The following is an 18,800-nucleotide window of genomic DNA, read 5'->3' on the forward strand; positions in this document are numbered from 1 at the left end:
GTGAAAATGTTCACCATTTTATACCAAGTGAAATTCAGAGGTTTAAACTGATTTGTGTGTCCACTCATGGGTTTGCACAGATTTAACTAAACCAATTTAAAAAAGCAATTTAAGTTAAATGGTGCAGCTTCTGCAGGTAGACCAGCCCAGAATGTGTACAGTTAAGCACATTTGTAATTCTTTGCAGGGTGGGAGCCTTACTGATTATTATTCTCATGGCAGTAAATATTTATACAATACCCCTAAGGTTATTCCTACTGATTGTTCTAGTAACAGTAGATTACTGTTTCTGAGGAACAGTTTATGTTAAAGAGCCACTTTTAGAAAAGGAGAGGATATGACAGAGGTCTATAAAATCATGACTTGTGTGGAGAAAGTAAAGAAGGAAGTGTTATTTATTCCTTCTCATAACACAAGAACTAGGAATCACTGAATGAAATTAATAGGCAGCAGGTTTAAAACAAACAAAAGGAAGTATTTCTTCATACAATGCATAACATATGGAACTCTTTGCCAGAGGACATTGTGAAGGCCAAGACTATAACAGGGTTCAAGAAAGAACTAGATAAGTTCATGGAGGATAGATCCATCAATGCTTATTAGCCAGGATGGGCAGGAATGGTGTCCCTAGCCTCTCTTTGCCAGAAGCTGGGAATGGGCGACAGGGGATGGATCACTTGATGATTGCCTGTTCTGTTCATTCTCTCTGAAGCATCTGGCATTGGCCACTGTCAGAAGACAAGATACTGGGCTAGATGGACCTTTGGGCTGACCCAGTATGGCCATTCTTATGTTCTTAAGGGAATCCCAAGAAGGAATGGGGCCAAAACGTAGATTATATTAATTACATTGTCATTTCTTTTGCAAAATGCAAAAGTTATCTTAAAATGAACCATCCATCTAACTGTTTGCTGTGCTGGATCCTATGGGGCATTACTGGTTGAGAACCCTTGGTGAAACAAGAGACAGGAGAGGAGAAGGTAACAGAACAAAAATCTCTCCTCTACAAAAGTTTTGTTGTGCAAAAAACAAACACACAAAAAGCTTTCCCCTCCAGTGATATAAAACATATTTTATTCTATTCTTACATCTCGCCCACTCCTGTTGTCCCTAATCTGAATGCCTTGTCATTTGCAGATCTGCCAGCCAAGTCTCAGTGACTGTCGAGGGAGACTCCTGTATTTGGGATTCACTACTCAAGCAGGTTTCAGAGTAGCAGCGTGTTAGTCTGTATTCGCAAAAAGAAAAGGAGGACTTGTCACACCTTAGAGACTAACCAATTTATTTGAGCATGAGCTTTCCTGAGCTACAGCTCACTTCATCGTGAAGTGAGCTGTAGCTCACGAAAGCTTATGCTCAAATAAATTGGTTAGGCTCTAAGGTGCCACAAGTCCTCCTTTTCTTATTACTCAAGCACTTTTTATAGCTTCTAACTCCAGGACGATTTTGCTGCATGCATTTGTAGTCTCTCCCCCATCATTTTTGCACCTCTCCCCCTAACTTCACCCTCGCATTTTGTGACAGCCCCCTGGCTGGTCGAACCCGCGCGGTGCACAATGGTTGGGGACCAGGCGAGGGCATGCCTGGCCCGGCAAATCCGAGCTGCCATTGCCGGGCAGCGGCGTGGGGGGGGTGTCCTGGTGCCCGCAGGGAGCCCAGCAGCAGAGTCCCAAAGAGAGAAACCGCCGCTCCTCCAATCTGCCGAAGTGGAGAGATTTGTGTGCGTGTGTTGGCTTGGGCTGGGGGGAAGCACCAAAAAGGACGAGGAGGAGCTGGGACTCTGCTCATGTGACCGGTGGCGGCTCAGGCTGTGGGGGCTGCCCAGAAAGTGCTGCAGCTGCTTTTCCGTTCCCTGCTCGGGAGAGCCGGCCGGGGAGTGACTCCGCCGGACAATGCGAAGCGGCTTCTCCCCAAGCAGATGATGGCGATACGAGAACTGAAAGTGTGTCTGCTCGGAGTGAGTAGCAGCGCCACGGCGTGCGCTGGCGGGTGGAGGGGCTCGGCTGGGGCAGACCCCGCTTGCCAAAGGGCAGACGCCGCCGGAGGGCTGCCCCCCATCCCCCGCAGTACAGGCTCACGAGAGAGAGAGACCAGGCTGCCAGCCGCCCCGGGAAGTTTGCGCCGAGTTCCTTGCAAACGGACTTTCTTTGTCCCTGGCTCTTCTTTGTGCCTGGCTTGGCTGAGCCCGCGATAAAGGGAGTTGCTTGGGCCCGCCCGCTTCCCCTCTTGGGCTGTGCTCCGGGGAAAGGCATTTGCGGGGAGGTTGTTGTGCTAAGGATGTGGGCAGCTGGGCATTTTTTCCTCCAGATTGTCTGTGGTCTCGCTCCACTGCTCCCTCACCCCCTTCAGTTCCCTTCTGCGCCAGGTGGGGCACTGAATGTTCTGTTTCCTGGAAGACACCATTTCCAGCTGGGACAAGGGCCTGCCGCACACCCCAAACCCATGGACCGCTGTATGGACCTTTGCCAGCCACTGCCCCGCGCTAAGCGTCTCTCCAAACATGGGTTGGGGGGTGTGTGTGTTAATTATCGAACTTTTAATGCTCCAGAGTTCAATGCACAGCTCCAGGGTGCTAGTGCATTAAGTGGAAGGAAGCTTTGTGGTACACAGAGATCATACCAGCTAAATAATAGATCCCACTCAGCTGAAAAAGTGCTTGTCTCTCCCTTTTTGACGGTTTTATTACCTGGCTGTGGTAAATTCCTTCAGACTGAAACTTGGTATACACCATACCAGGTTCCTGGGTGGGATTTTTCTTTCCAAAAGGAGATAAACTTGGCTGTTGAAATGAGATGCTGTTTATAGAGCCATGAAGGTTAACCTCTCTCTCTCTCTCACATCATAAATTTTCATAGATCATTTGAAGTGAAAAAATTTAACTGCTTTTTCTTTACCTTTTGTCTTTCACTTACCTTGAACAAGGAAAATGAGTCCATGTTAATTTTTGTTTCTAGTGATTTTCACTTTCTGATTCTTAACTACTAGCCAAGGCTGCAATGTTTGGGCAGGAAACAGTGAAGGAGAATTTTTAAATCCAAACTATTATTTCCATTGAAATTTTAAAAGTGAATCTCATATATAAAAGCAAAACTTAAAATTTTGCTGGAATCTGTTACTTTTGACAGTGTTCCTTTGAACCTCTTGATTACCCAGTCCTTAATACTTGCCATATACTATCTACCTAATCTAAACAATTCTTGTGGGACGTGGGGCACCTAACAACATCTGATTTACTTTCACAACACACTCCTGGGTTGCTCTTAGAGCTTCTGTTGCAACAAACTAGGATAGATAAAGAATTCTGGCAGAAGAATGTCTCTTCTAACTTAAGTCTTGCTTACACTAGAGAAACTTTTGACAAATGGCCTGTAATTATTACCATTTGTCTAACTGAACCAATGTTAACAAGGGTTAACAAGATTTTTCAAAATCTTTGTAGTGTAGAGAAGGCATTATTGTTACCCCATGTCATCGCTCGTTTCAGATACCCCAAACAAGATTTTTTGTGGTGTTTGATGTGTGCATGACTTCAGTGGAGTTACTAAAACTTGGTCTAATGAACTCATAACAGAAGTTTCATTCTGTATAATAGTAATTTCTTTTTGCTTCTTCTCTTTCTGCATTTGAAACAATAGTGTGCTTAGGTTTGTGATTTTGATCTACTCTCTGCCATTCACAAAAATAACTTTGCATTAAAATGCGCTGATGAAATTACTCTATGAATGTTAGATAAGCACAGCATGCAAAAATTCAGAGCTTTTGAGAGTCTCTGTCATAGCGTTTCATGTAAGTTTTAAAAACAGAACATGTCATATGTATGGATACAAATATTTTATATCATATCCCCATGAAACCGAGAATAGCTTTATAAACTTAGATATGTACAGTGAACTATTTTAATGCGATATAAATCAGATGCCACTTTAAAAAACACTCGCTGGCCAAATTCTTTAGTGCCTTGGTGTTGGCATTCACACCAGTACAAAGTAGGTACTGAAGAGTTTTGCCCAAAGTAGTTGGCAATAAACATTCTTCCCTCCCCAATGAAAATCTCCGCATTCATCTTTAAAATTGTATAGATGCAAAAGTAAACGCAGTTTACTCAAACTTGAGAAGTCTGTGTTAGAACAAGCAGATGCTTCTTTCCCCCCACAAACAGCAAATCCTGTAATCTTGGTGTTTATAGAGGCAGAAGCAGTCTTACGAAATGACATTCCTCTTGCAGTAAATTTATTGCTATTTTGTAACATTAAATGTAAGAGTTCTGTAGGATTTTTGTTGTTGTTTTGTTTGTTCTAAAGCAAGAAGAAGAACATACAGAACAACTACATGTGCTGTGAATTCAAAACTATTCAATACATTCACAAAAAACTTAGGGTAGCAGAGGAAACATTTAAGAAAACATGAAGAACTACAGTTACATCAGCCTTGTAGTTACTGAGAGGAGGTTCCCTCCTGAGTCTTAGTACACTTTAGTTCTACAAAACCATTCACTGCTGATCATAGTCATCTCACTTACCATGGAGGCTGGCAGTCAATTTTTCCAAGACTTCAAAAGGCTTCATCTGACAGATCCACTGGCTAACTGCAGAGACAGATTTCCAGAATTGGCCAATTGAGTGCCTGCCAGTGAGAACAAGTTCATCCATTAATCTTTTGGTCTACTTAAAAGAGCTCTCTGAAGGATGCCATTCCAAAATAGAGCCTGACAAAAGGAACCGTAGAGTTATCTTTTTAATAGTTCCTAGGATCTGGTTTCCTACGCGTTATGAAATGGGAGGGTCCAGCAGCAATGTATCCAGTAGGCCACCTGGTAATCAATAAAATCTGAGGCGCCTAAATGCTATAAAACAGGCAAATCCTTAAGCAAGGAGTTGCAAGAAACTGAGATCCTGGGAGCATCAAGTCAGATTTTGAACCCGTCTTCCTCCTCCATTTGTGAAAATAGCTCTAGATTACATTTCTCAATCTGACTACAGAGGAAGACCTCTCTTGTCCTATCCCAAACCATTACAGCGTACAAACCTATACAGCGCAAAGCACCTGAAATCTGTCTGTAGCTGTCCAGCTGACAACTCCCTTTTGGGAACTTTCAGCTGGCATAGAGCAAAACCAGCTCCTGCACAATTTGCAAACTTTCCACCCCAGTGTAGAAGGTGTGTGTTGTGGGAGAGACCAGAGCCATCCACCAGCCTCAGCTGACCATTAGATTCATAGATTCATAGATATTTAGGTCATAAGGAACCATTATGATCATCTAGTCTGACCTCCTGCACAACGCAGGCCACAGAATTTCACCCACCACTCCTGCAAAAAACCTCTCACCTATGTCTGTGCTATTGAAGTCCTCAAATCGTGGTTTAAAGACTTCAAGGAGCAGAGAATCTTCCAGCAAGTGACCCGTGCCCCATGCTACAGAGGAAGGCGAAAAACCTCCAGGGCCTCTTCCAATCTGCCCTGGAGGAAAATTCCTTCCCGACCCCAAATATGGCGATCAGCTAAACCCTGAGCATGTGGGCAAGATTCATCAGCCAGATACTACAGAAAATTCTTTCCTGGGTAACTCAGATCCCACCCCATCTAATATCCCATCACAGGCCATTGGGCCTATTTACCATGAATATTTAATTACCAAAACCATGTTATCCCATCATACCATCTCCTCCATAAACTTATCAAGTTTAATCTTAAAGCCAGATAGATCTTTTAGGGACAACAGCCAGCTATTGTGAACTACAGCAGCATTCCATAGCTGGGGCTTGAGCCACTGTACGAGAAATGGAGACCTGTAACTGGTTCCTTGATGTCCCAGTCCTCCTGCACTGAGCGCATCTTGGCACAGGAGAGAATCTGGCCCAACGTTCCTGATGTGAATGTACTGAAACTCAGATTTGGGGATCCAGGCTATATTTCACCATTTACTCATCAAAAGTGAGTAGCTCGTTGTTTTTAAAACACCTGGGTAGAAGGAAAAGGCTTGATTTCTTGCATTCTCCACCCCATGAAGCTCAGGAACGTGTGCGGTGCAGTACTGTAAGGTGACAGGAGAAATGTCCCTCCTTTTATGAGAAACCTTTAGACCAGGGTTTCTCAACCTGTGGGTGGTACCCAAAACTGGGTTGCCAGAATGTTTCAAAGGGTCGCGTAGCAGCTTCTGTCCCACAGGGCTGGCTGGGTTCACCTCCCTGCTCCAGGCACAGCAACCTCTGGGATCCCAGTGCCACTCAGTTTTGGCCCAGCCAACATGGTAACAGGAGTCCAGGTGGGCCAAATTTGAGTGAGTGGCACTGCAACTCCATGAACCAGGTCACAACTCCACTCTCACAACTTTGGTCCAGTCAAGGGGGAAGGGCCAAACATGAGCAGCGCTGCAATCCCAAAGGTTGCAACACCCAGAGCCGAGAGCCAAGCCCAGCCAGTCCTCCTGCATAGTAGCTGCAGGAGCTGCCACTGTGGGGTGAGTGCCAGAGAGGACTCATCCCACCTCCCCCACCCTGCCCGGGGGCAGGACCCAAATGAAACCGCCCCAGGCAGGGCATCCACCCCACACAATTTACTGGGTTGCAACAGGCCGTAAACATTTACAAATTGGTCCTGAGCCCAAAAAGATTGAAAACCACTGCTTTAGACAACGTTTTAAGACTACATGCTACTGGAGGATGGGCCCCCATGTGGTGTCTAATGGAGTCAGAAACATGAGAAATGAACAGAAGAGTGATGAAAGGGAACCACAGGGCAAACCTGTCCTAATCTAACCCAAATTTATACATAGGTTAATTTTATACATAGGTTAATTTTAGGATTAGGCTCTGAGCTGCTGGTATCCTTCCTTGCTGAGCATAGATTCATGGATTCCTGTCCAGAAGGGGCCATTATGATTATCTAGTCTGACCTGCTGTGCAGCACAGGCCATAGAACTTCCCAAAATAGTTCCTGGAGCAGATCTTTTAGAGAAACATCCAATCTCGATTTAAAAATTGCCAGTGATGGAGAATCCACCATGATGCTTGGTAATTGTTCCAGTGGTTAATTACCCTCACTGTTAAAAATGTATGCCTGATTTCCAATCTGAATTTGTCTAGCCTCAACTTCCAGCCATGGGGTGGTGCTTTGTTCCTCATGATTCAGTGAGGAGAAATAGTTTGAGGGGAAGCAGGTTGTGCTTGCTGGTGGGCTGTGAAGGACATTGCACCTCACTAATGTTGCAAGGTATTGAGCAGCTAGCTGTGAATTATCCTGTTTTCTTAGAACTCTTGGGGACATTTCAGTGTGAGTGGCCCCATGCCCGCCTCTTCTCTTGCTTTCTTCTAAGTAGAGCTGTTACAGCTGAATACACTATTACTCCTGGATAGCAGTATGAATAATATAAAATAGCCTTGGCACACATATTTTGCAAATACTAGGTTGCACTTAAGCATGTATGCCATGGTCATGCCCTATCTTTGCCCCTATAAGCACTTCATGTTCACTTCCTCCTATTCACCAGTCCTCAGAGATTTGCTTGAGTTACCTAGTTCTGTGCAGAGAAATCTAAACAATATAGAGGCCATTCTGCACAGGTGCTGAGTAAATCGTGAATGCTTGTACTTTGGATCTCTACTCTTCTTTCTGCAGCCTGTAGGACTGAGGTATAGCTTTTTGCCAAGTTCTCACGTAACTGCTGTGTGGCAACTACCAACAAGATTTCCAGCCTTTGGACTGAGGCTGTGCTCCTTGACTTTTGTTGCATTTTAGGGAAACTGTTAGCTTGCCCTGGTGGGGCTTCAGGAGGTCGCTTATTAGTTTTCATCTGCTGTAACCTACCTGCTCCTCTGCTTTCTTTATTTACCAAGTTTTTACGTTGTTATGTTTGGGCATGTGTTGCATGTACAGTACTGTACAGGTGTATCAACTTCCAGTGTACACACATGCAGACTATAAAAAAGTGGTCAGAATTCTTTGATAATGTAGGTAATCTGGAACACGTTGTTAATTTTAGTAAGGATAAAATCTCTCTGGCATTCCAGACGCGATGACATGATAAACTAAGGGAAAAAATAGGGCCTGGGCTGCAATAGAATGTGGAGCTGTTTTTCTGTAGCAAAATCTTTCTGTAAAAACTTGAAACAATTAATATACCTTTTAACTTAGCCATTACATTGAAAGTGTCTCTCTGAATATCTTTAAATTATACTAGTGTTTAAAAAACAACCAAACATATTAACTCTGATCTGCCTCCAAAAACTGTTATGTTATAGGGTTGCCGTCTGTGGAGTGAGGGGCCGGGGTGGGGAAATGGGGCACAGTGGGGCGGGGGGGTCCATCCCTGGAGCAAGAGGCCAGGGTGGGGAAATCAGGGCACAACAGGGTGGGGAGGTTGGGGAGGGGAAATCAGGGCACAGCGGGACAGGGAGGTTGGTTCCTGGAGTGAGGGGCTGGGGAAATCAAGACACAGCGGGGCAGGGAGGTTGGTTCCTGGAGTGAGGGGCTTGGGAAATCGAGACACAGCGGGGCAGGGAGGCTGATTCCTGGAGTGAGGGGCTGGGGAAATCGAGACACAGCGGGGCAGGGAGGTTGATTCCTGGAGTGAGGGGCTGGGGAAATCGAGACACAGCGGGGCAGGGAGGTTGATTCCTGGAGTGAGGGGCTGGGGAAATCGAGACACAGCGGGACAGGGAGGTTGGTTCCTGGAGTGAGGGGCTGGGGAAATCGGGGCACAGCATGACAGGGAGGTTGGTTCCTGGAGTGAGGGGCTTGGGAAATCGAGACACAGCGGGACAGAGAGGTTGGTTCCTGGAGTGAGGGGCTGGGGAAATCGAGACACAGCGGGACAGAGAGGTTGGTTCCTGGAGTGAGGGGCTTGGGAAATCGAGACACAGCGGGGCAGGGAGGTTGGTTCCTGGAGTGAGGGGCTTGGGAAATCGAGACACAGCAGGACAGGGAGGTTGGTTCCTGGAGTGAGGGGCTGGGGAAATCGGGGCACAGTGGGGCGGGGGAGTCCATCCCTGAAGCAAGGGGCCAGGGTTGGGAAATCGGGGCACAGCAGGGCAGTGGGGGGCAGACAGGTTACCTGGTTCCCTCCTCGGACAGCGCCAGTACCTACTTTGGAGCCTGATCTGGGAGTCAGCCAGTTCTCTCTGTCAGGCTGGGGGTGGGAAGAGCAGAGCCGCTCCTCCAGGCTCCACCAGCAGCTGCTGCTTTTCCCACCCCTCGGTGGCGGAGGCCAGTTACTGCAGGTAATCAGACACAGCTGACCGGACGCTGTCAGTTTCCCTTTTAGACTGGATGTTCCACTTGAAAACCGGACACCTGGCAACCCTAGGTTGTACAACGGTAGCCCAGAGGTCTTTGTCAGGATTGGGACCCCATTGTGCTAGGCACTGTACAAACATTAAATAAAAGAGTCCTTGCCGGAAAGAGTTTACAATCTGAGGACCCAGTCCTGCAATTGGCTCTATGGAGGCGGATCTTTATGCTGACATGGGATCCCAACGAAGTCAATGGGGCTCCAGATGGGTGCAGGGGTCCATCCACACATAATCAATTGTAGGTTTGTGGCATAAAGAGGAACAAAATGTAACGGATGGGTGCAGAAGACAAGAGTGGAAGTGAAAGGATTCCAAGATTATGTCTATTAGCTAAATGTAGATTTCATTAGGTTTTTTATTTATTTACTGAATAGCAAGATGAGTGAACAAGAGAGACTGAATCACCGACAGGCTATTTTCCAGTCAGTGATTCATCACTACCTTTTGTTCACTCATCCATGGGTGGCGGGTATCATAGGCTGGGGAAGGCTGTGCCTTACCACCAGCCAGGTGTAGCCCCGTCCATGCTCCGCCCCAGGCTCCCTCCTACTTCCTGCTCTGGCCACTTTTCCCGGTTCCCCTGTGCCGTGGCCCCGGCTCCTTTTTAATAAGCCTGATGAAACATTTTTATAAAGGGTCAGATTCAAATTTTCTTGTCAGTGTAGTGTTGGACATTGAACAATGAATATGATAAACCCAGAATGCTTCAGAATCCAGAATTTTCTGTCTTAAATGCTTTTCTGAACAGGTTCCAACACTTCTTATTATTATTCATTTCTTCCCAAAGTTTTGGGAGGAATTATTTAGTAAAATGACTCAATTACATTATGACCTGAAACATCCTTCAAGGAAAAAATAAACAGAGGCCACATTCTGCTCTCAGTTACACCTGTGCAACCTGACTGAACACACTAGGCCCTGGTCTACAACTACAGACTTATGTCGATTATAACTATGTCACACAGCGATGTGGAAAATCCACCCCCCTGAGCGTGCAGTTATTTATACTGACCTAACTCCTGGTGTAGACAGAGCCTCTCGGGGAGGTGGAGTACCTACGCCGATGGGAGAAGCTCTCCGTTTGGTGTAGATAACATCCTCACTAAGCTTTACAGTGGCACGGCTGCACCTGTAGTTCTGTAAGTGTGGACAAGCTGTCGGTTTGCACCATCATAACAGAAGGCAGAAGTGGGCCCACAAGATTTTGCACTACTTACCAGTAACCAGACTAGAAAAGGGATTCCTTTGTACAGCAGTTTGTTGTTCACAGAACTGTGTGATGCTCAGTGCATAATATGCATTTCTGAGTTCTTGATTTTACTAGTTTACTAGCTGAGGGCCTGCCATGTGATGGGGTTATAATGAATAAATTGTATGCAAGTTGTGGTTATTCTGCATGTTAAATCATATTACTACATTTTGGTTTCCAGATTATTGCAAAGTGCTTGTGTGTTTTTGCTGTTTTACCTTTCCATCTTCTCAGGGTTTGTTGCTTTTCTTTCTTAGTAATTTAGAAACAATTAAATTCCATCTTTCCACCAAAAGGAGGAATTGGAATAAATAGTAAACTCCAGTTTCTAGACACCACTTGCATGTCACCTATGGCTTTGCTAAGGAAACTCATGCTCAGGAAAATTTAATGGAGCAAACTGAAGCATTCCCTGTAAGAAATTATCCTGTAAATTCTCTTGACCATTATGTCAAGATGGTCACCAGATGACTGACTGAAAAACCAAAGCCATTCTTCACTTACAGATCAAGAGCTTTTGATTTGTGTGATTTATCCTTATCATTCAATAATACTTTTTCCTTTAAGGGCAACCAGAAAGGAAAATATTTTTTTTCTAAGGACATATCTTTATAATTGTAGAAAGACCTGTCAATCATTCAGTTCTGGTTTAATTATTTTCTTTAAAACATAGTTACATGTTTGGGGCTGGGGAGGAGGGAGAAAAAAAGAAAAACCTCCAAAAGGCAGCTTACAGAGAGAGACCAGATCTCTAAAAAGACATAACATTAAAAGACATAACATTAACATTAAGCAGAACTACCCTCATTGATAGGGTGTTTTGTGTTGTTTTTCTCCTTAAAATGGAATCTAAGCAGTGCTCTCGAGCTTTTCAAACGTTCATGCACACATCAGGGCTTGAATATGTGCAAACTCAGATATGTGCAGGTAAAACCCAATTTGTGCAAATGTATCAGTATGTGCATGTGCAAAGCAAGGGTTGCATGTGTGCTTTGGACCTTGCCAATGGGCAACTTGGACATGCACACATACATGCCTACGATGTGCAATCCTTGCTTTACACATACACATTCAAGCACAAATTAGGATTCTTTATACTACATTTTAAGTTTGCATGCTTGCAAGCCCTGAGGTGCACATGATTGGTTGAAATCAGGACCTTTATGGCCATAATGTTTAGATACATTTTTTTCCTCCTTTAAAATTTTATCAATTAATAGGTGTACATTTAAGGGTGTATTTTCCAATTCAAACTTCTGCATTCACTACACAAAGGAGTGAAAAATCATTTATATGTTAATGAAAATTTCTTCCAAGAAGTTGTTGCCTATTCTTATTAGTGATCAAGTGGCCAGCTAATTGCAATGTATGCAATTAATGTGTTTGCCCAGTTAGCCTGCGACAAGGGCACAACCCACTGGAATTAGACATGTTAATGCTAAACCAATAATGGGAAGAAAGAAGTTAAAATTTTGTTCATTTTTAACTGTAGAGAAGGGTCTGTTTAATCATAACTGGATTAGGGCTTTAGGGCAAAGACCTTTACTAGCTGAACAGTGTGAAGGGAGCATGCTGCTATGGGATTCCCAGGAGGAATTTATCTGACCACCCAGAATTCCCCTTAGGACATCCTGACAGTTAATGCTACAGTGGCACTGGCAGCTCTGCCATAATTAAAACAGTTGCATTGTGCGCTCCTGTCTCCCTGGTCAGTGTTATGGGAGTGAGTAGACACGGACCCTTTTCTTATAGGCTCCTGGCAGCCCTTGCAGGGAGTAGTGGCCCCACGCTTCAGCCACATTGTGACTGGCTCGTGAGCTGGGATGCAAAGGATGGGCAAGGCTTCTTATGTGCTTCTCTTCTCTATCTCATACATTTGAGCCCACAGTCTGGTTCTCAATACATACTTTGACAGTATTAATGAACTAACATCTACTCATTGACTGCCTACTATATGATTTTGACAGACAAGATGGCTAACTATCTTATGATTTCTGACTCCTTTACATTGAAGATGAGGGGAATTACAAATGATTTGGTTACTAGATGGGCTTCAGGTACCACATGCTGGGTACTAACACAAGAGGACTCATAAGTTTCTAAAACTAAACTGGCTCTTTATTAAGAGAATTATCTAAAGAGGGTGACGAGACAGCAAGTATGAAAAATCGGGACAGAGCGTGTGTGTGTGTGTGTGTGTGTAAGTAGGTGCCTATATAAGAAAAAGCCCCGAATATTGGGACTGTAAAATCGGGACATCTGGTCACCCTAATTGAAAGAGATGCTGTAACTGTTACAAAGAATACTAAATATTTATTCTGGGAGGATGTTACACTTCAGTGTTGTTCTGACAGCTTGGGTTCTACAGTGACAATGGCCATATAAGTACCTAGGTAAATGGACAGAAAGAGGTCATAAAGGAGGCACTAGACTAGGATAACCTTGAGTGCTTTAATCACATGGGAATGAAAAAAAAAAAACAACTAGGTCTTCTTTTGGTAACTTCATTGTGTCCGTTCCCATGAGTTTAATATTTCACTAATTTAAATTTTCATTGTTCTCTCTATTCTGTGACATACCCGTAAATACATTATTTAAGATGATTTGGGTTTTGTCTGAGGAAGCTTGGTACTCAAAAGAAAATGAAGTGCCCTCTTGAGACAATGTGTGTGACAGCATCTGCATGGTTTAAGGGTCTGGAGAAGGCAGTGCAGACTTCTATCTGGAACAGTGCCTCAGATGGGCCCAAAGGTCTCAGTGAGTGATGTACAGGAGGAGGAACAAATGACTCAAAGGTACAAAGTATTATAAGACAATTTCAGAAGAAAGGCTGCGGACTGAACAGGTCTAAAATTAGCAACTCTGTGCTGCTAGAATGGAAATCTAGAAAACCCTGTGTGTCCTTTTTATATGTAGAACCTTAGTGGCTTCTGGAAACTTGTTTTATAATTCCTGTAGTAGGAAGGTGTCAGGTATTATAGTAAATAAATCCCAAATTGCTACTAAGCTAGGATGAAAACAGAGGTAGAAACAAATTGATTGGTAGCACTTGTAGGCCTTTAAATAACAATTTGTTGTTTTATAACATGTTATGTGCTAATTAGCGGATGAAATAATACAAAAATAGAGCCAGGCATGAAAAATACCTTAGAAATCCATTTTTTGCTGCTGAACTTTTGTAAATAATGGCTTAACTGTCTCCTTAATAAAGTTTAATATTTAACTCCTTGCTACATGATGCCCTGTGATTCTCAGTGTTACATGTTGCTGGAGCCACAGATGCTGCATCCTTTTTTCCCCTGTTTGACCCAATCCACCAAAGCAAAAAACAAATCAAGTTCCTAAGAGTATACTATAAATACTTGATTTTTTTATTGTTTAACCCAGTGTTTCTTAGTGGATGGGATTGCAACAGCCCTGGGGGTCATGAGTTATTGAGTTCTGAGTTCTGTTACAGTCTAAAGCATAGAAAATCGTGCTCCCCCACTTCCCACCTTTCCTAATCAAGTATTCTCTGTCAACCTCTCAAAACACACCCACAAATAAATTATATAGGTTAATCATGGTTGCAGTAGCCTGGACTGTTACTTGGGTGTTGCCGCTAGCCACGCTTTTATCTGCACAGAAAAACCTCTCCCCTGAGTTAAGCGGTGCTTTCAGCCTGGATTAGCTGGCCTGTCTGGGGTTAGAGCCTAGGTTCCACTTTCACTCAGGGTGGTAACCCAACCATTTTGCAGTGACAACACAGGCTAAGTCACCTGAATGCTGATAGTCTTCCAGTGCCTTCCCACAGTTCCCCTTGTGTTCAGAAGGGTCGAGCAGCACCCCCCGGCACTTCAGAAAGTCAGCGCCTGTGTCAAAGAGTGTCCATAATTTTGCATACAGTGTCTTTATATACATTTCATAGTGATATTAATGACTAGTGTGTTATTAGTTTTCAAATTATATATTACAAAACACCTTTTAAATAAATAAAATCACAACAGTGTGTGAGGTATATTGAGCTAGTCAGGCCAGCTAAAACTTACTGTTACATACCAGGGAGCCCCTTACCATCTGGCATTGGGTGCTCTTAGGATACCCCTGTTTGCTCTAGTCTGATGTGGGGGTTTGTCCAATCATGCCATAGGATCTGTGTCTTTTACTTTTCCCAAATAACTCTATGATAGAGAGGATATAAAACACACTTAACCTTACCGTTGGGCTCATAGGAATAATGTTCTTCCCCGTCTGGCTGACCTTTAAAGGCAATGATTTAATTCCATCAATATAAATCCAAGGAGATTTGCAATTAATATTCTAAGATATGTTAGTAAAATCCCACTCTTTGGAATTACTTCTTTGTATTTGAATAATTTAGCATCGACTGGTCCCCCTTTTCCATTTTTTGTCGTCTTCTCACCCCTGAAGTATTCAACAGCTTTTTATCTGTGGGTGAAAAGTGCTATGAGAGTGCAAAATATTTTTTATACAAAATGCATACACACTGTAGGATCTGAATTATAAATGCAATGGGAATTCCTTCTAAACTTCCTTTAAAATATGTCCAAGGAGTCTTGTCAACTGACATAATTTTGCTAAACAAATATGATTAAGTTTTCCAGAAAGCTTGATTTTGCTTTCTTCTCTAAGAGCTTGTCTACACAAACATTATGTTCATGGCAAAAGGGGATGTAGTCTGCCATGTCTGTATGGACCCTGCTGACCCACACTTACAGTACTTTAGTGTGCTTTGATGTAGTCACTTTTCAGAGAGGGATAAATCAAAGTGCACTAAGGGACTGTTAGTTCACATCAGTAGTATATCACATGGACACTAAGCCCTGGTCTACACTGTAGGGGGGGAGCGATCTAAGTTACGCAACTTCAGCTACATGAATAACGTAGCTGAAGTCGACGTACTTAGATCGATTTACTGTGGTGTCTTCACTGCGGTGAGTTGACTGCTGCCGCTCCCCCGTCGACTCCGCCTATGCCTCTCGTGGCGGTGGAGTACAGGAGTTGACGGGAGATCGCTCGGGGATCGATTTATCGCATCTAGGCTAGATGCGATAAATCGAACCTCACTGGATCAATCGCTGTTCGCCGATCCGGCGGGTAGTGTAGACATACCCTGAGTGTGTGGCAGGCTAATGCAGAGCAGATTTACACCCGAACTTGCTACAAATTAAATTTTCATGTAGACAAGCCCTAAGGCACCTTTTAGGCTATGAAAACTGAATTTAACAATTTTTGTTAAACTTGGTAGCACCTCAAGCCCATTATAATGCAGGTGAAGTCCACTCTGCATGGATGTGGCTGAGATGTGTAATAACTAGGTTTATGTTTCTGTTTACTGAAGAAGAACCTGATTTAGTTTTGTATTTGAAATTCAGCGTTGTGGTTGAAAGGAGAGGATCGATTTCATGCTTTGACAGAAAAAAGTCTAATTTTTAAGATGAGAAAGATTTAATGCAATTATGTGTGCTATACTCAATATGCAAAACATGCACTTTCAGGACATTCAGTGGGGCCAGGTTTTTACTGTCGGCCTAGATGACTTATTTTAGATTTAGTAAAACAACAGACAAATAACCAATATAAAATATCCATGACAGAGAAAGGAGAATAGTACGTATGTTTCACTCAACAAGCTCCTCCATCTCAAATCTTCTCACAGCACTACCCACAAGCACAGTGGTGCCAAAACATTTCCTGTTATGCCCCCCCTTACTAGTAGGGTGGCCAGGTGTCTGGTTTTCAACCGGAAAGTCCAGTTGAAAAGAGAGCCTGATGGTGTCTGGTCAGATCTACTGACTGGACACCAAAAGTATGGTTACTGTGGTTGGGGGAGGTGCCGGTCATCACCTGTGCCAGCCCCTACTTAGCCGTGGCCACCTCCTACCTGCATTGGGTGGCTGCAGCTCCCAGCCCTGGCTCTGCAGGCGAGTCCCACCTGATCAGGGCAGGGAGTGGGGGAGACGGAAAAGCAGTGAGCGACGGAGGGAGGGGGAAAGAGGAGTGAAAAGCGGGGCAGGTCCTGGGACGGGAAGGGGCAGGGCAGGAGGGGGCAGGTCCTTGGTAGGATTGCCTACCCAAAAACAATGACACAAACCCAAAGACCCTTGCCCTGCCCCCTGCCCTGCTCTCTCCCTGAGGCCACGCCCCTGTCCTGCCCCTTCTCTGAGGTCACGTCCCCCCACTCAGTGCATCCCCTCTCCCTCCACCCTCATTCACTTTCACGAGGGTGGGGCATGGGGTTGGGATGCGGGAGGAGGTGCGGGGTGCAGGCTCTGGGAGGGAGTTTGGGTGCGGGGTGTGAGCTCTAGGCTGGGGCAAGGCCTTAGGGTGTGGGAGGGGGTGCAGGGTGTGAGCTCTGGGAGGGAGTTTGGGTGCAGGACGGGGTGAGGGGTCGGGCTCTGGGAGGGAGTTTGGGTGCGGGCTCTAGGCTGGGGCAGGGAGTTGGGGTCCAGGAGGGGGTCAGCGCTTACCTCGGGCAGCTCCTGAAAGTGACCGGCACATCCCTCTGGCAGTGGCTTCTAGGCGGGGGGGTCAGGGGGGTCTCCACGTGCTGCTGCCCATGGGTACCGCCCCCGCAGCTCCCATTGGCTGCAGTTCTCAGCCAATGGGAGCTGTGGAGTTGGCACTTGGGCAGGCGGGGGCAGCGTGCAGAGACCCTCCCCCCCCCAGGGGCCGCAGAGACGGTGCCGGCTGCTTCCGGAAGGGGCATGAAGCCAAGGCACGTAAGGGAGTCTGCCTTAGTCCCGCTGCCGCACTGGACTGTTAGTGCCCAAAATCTCCTGGTTTGGCTGAAGTAGCCTCCGGGAGATAGAGCGTGATTCCAGTGGACTCCTGGCGAAACTGGAAGGGTTGGCAACCCGAGTCCTCGGGGGAAAGGGGAGGTTCCAGTACTCCTGCCGGAGTGTCCGTTTTTTAAATATTACAAAGTTGGCAACCCTACTTACAGTAAAGGAATCTGTCTGTGCCCCCACCGCCCCGCTCCATTACAGCACAGTTGGCTCAGCAGAGGAGCTTGGGCTGACTGCGGAGCTGGGCTAGAGGCAGAGCTGGCCTGGGGGTGGAGAGGGAATGAAGGCACAGCTGGACTGAGGGCAGAGTGGAACTGTGACTGGGGCTGTAGCTGGGTTGGGGGTGGAGCAAGGGGCGGAGTGGAGCTGTGGCTGGGGCTAGAGCTAGGCTGAGGGCAGGGGGGGCTGGGTGGTGCTCCCACCTGGCCTGGGTCCATGCCGCATGCCCCCTGAACCTTTGCCCCACAGTTTGGGGACCATTGCGCGAGCAAAATATGAGGCAGTTCTTACATTTAAAGGTACACTACCCAGAAAATAGAATGTTGTGGCAATCACCATGAGAGGTAAATTACTTTACATGACCCGAATAAAATGATTGTCCTATGAACAGGCTTCCTAAAACAGTGTCATGTTTTAACGAATAGTCCAGTGAGCATGTCCACTGAAGCTGGCACAGGGTAGCAGAAGCCATCTTAAATTTTCCTTAAGGGCTGCTGACAGAGGCTGCCAAGGCTATGCACTGAAAGTTGAAACAGCTCATCCCTTGGCATTTGGACTCTGTGACCCTGCCCTCTGAGAGAAGAGAAATTGCAGCCACTTTTCCTTCATGGCATTCTCCTTCTAATGGACTTTCCACCACTGGAGGCCTACACCAGGATTTACATTTGCGGAAGCCACTGTAAAACAGTGCTCCGTCTAGCTCTTAACATGCAGATTGCACGTCCTAATCTGTATAACTGCCATTTGGTTGCTTACTAAACTTTAGAGCAGATTTAAAACATCTGCTCAAATTTTATAACATCATTGAATAGCCAAAGAAGGGTGGTGAGAGAGAAAGAAAGAACTTCCCCTGTCCGCTGCTAATCACACAGATTGGACATCTTTTCCTCATCTCTGCCTGGTTTTTGGACACTGTGGGCTTGATTCTCCAGTGCCCAGCACATTGTCAGAGCTGGATTTCTCATGTTCACTATGGCCACTTTACACACAGTGTAAAGGCAGCGTATAGTGGGTGTAAATATACTTTCTCTCCCTTTAAAGTTCTTTTACACTGCTTTAGCCATGTAAATGAGACTAAGACCCTACCATTCTGATATAGTAACATTTTACACCCACTTTGCATGGTATAAATAACTGCACAAGGTACAGGGTAATAAAGAAGCAGAACCAATCAGTGCTGTTTTTCCTCCTTTCCCCTCAACTTCTTAACTTATAACAGTAGAGAGAGATTTCTAAGCCCTATACTGCTGAAACATT

General features: G+C 45.2%; 1 protein-coding gene across 1 annotated transcript in view; it reads left to right on the forward strand.

Annotated features, from left to right (window-relative positions):
* The first annotated feature begins 1,801 nt into the window (after positions 1 to 1,801).
* Positions 1,802 to 18,800, forward strand: part of RAB31 (RAB31, member RAS oncogene family) — a 100,936-nt gene continuing 83,937 nt past the window's right edge. Inside the window, exon 1 of the mRNA XM_074944645.1 lies at positions 1,802 to 1,957. Coding sequence (XP_074800746.1) covers positions 1,919 to 1,957 — 39 coding nt within the window. The 5' untranslated portion in view covers positions 1,802 to 1,918. The remainder of the gene's footprint in view (positions 1,958 to 18,800) is intronic.

The sequence above is a fragment of the Natator depressus genome, chromosome 2 (assembly GCF_965152275.1).
Source record: "Natator depressus isolate rNatDep1 chromosome 2, rNatDep2.hap1, whole genome shotgun sequence".
NCBI classification, from domain to species: Eukaryota; Metazoa; Chordata; order Testudines; family Cheloniidae; genus Natator; species Natator depressus.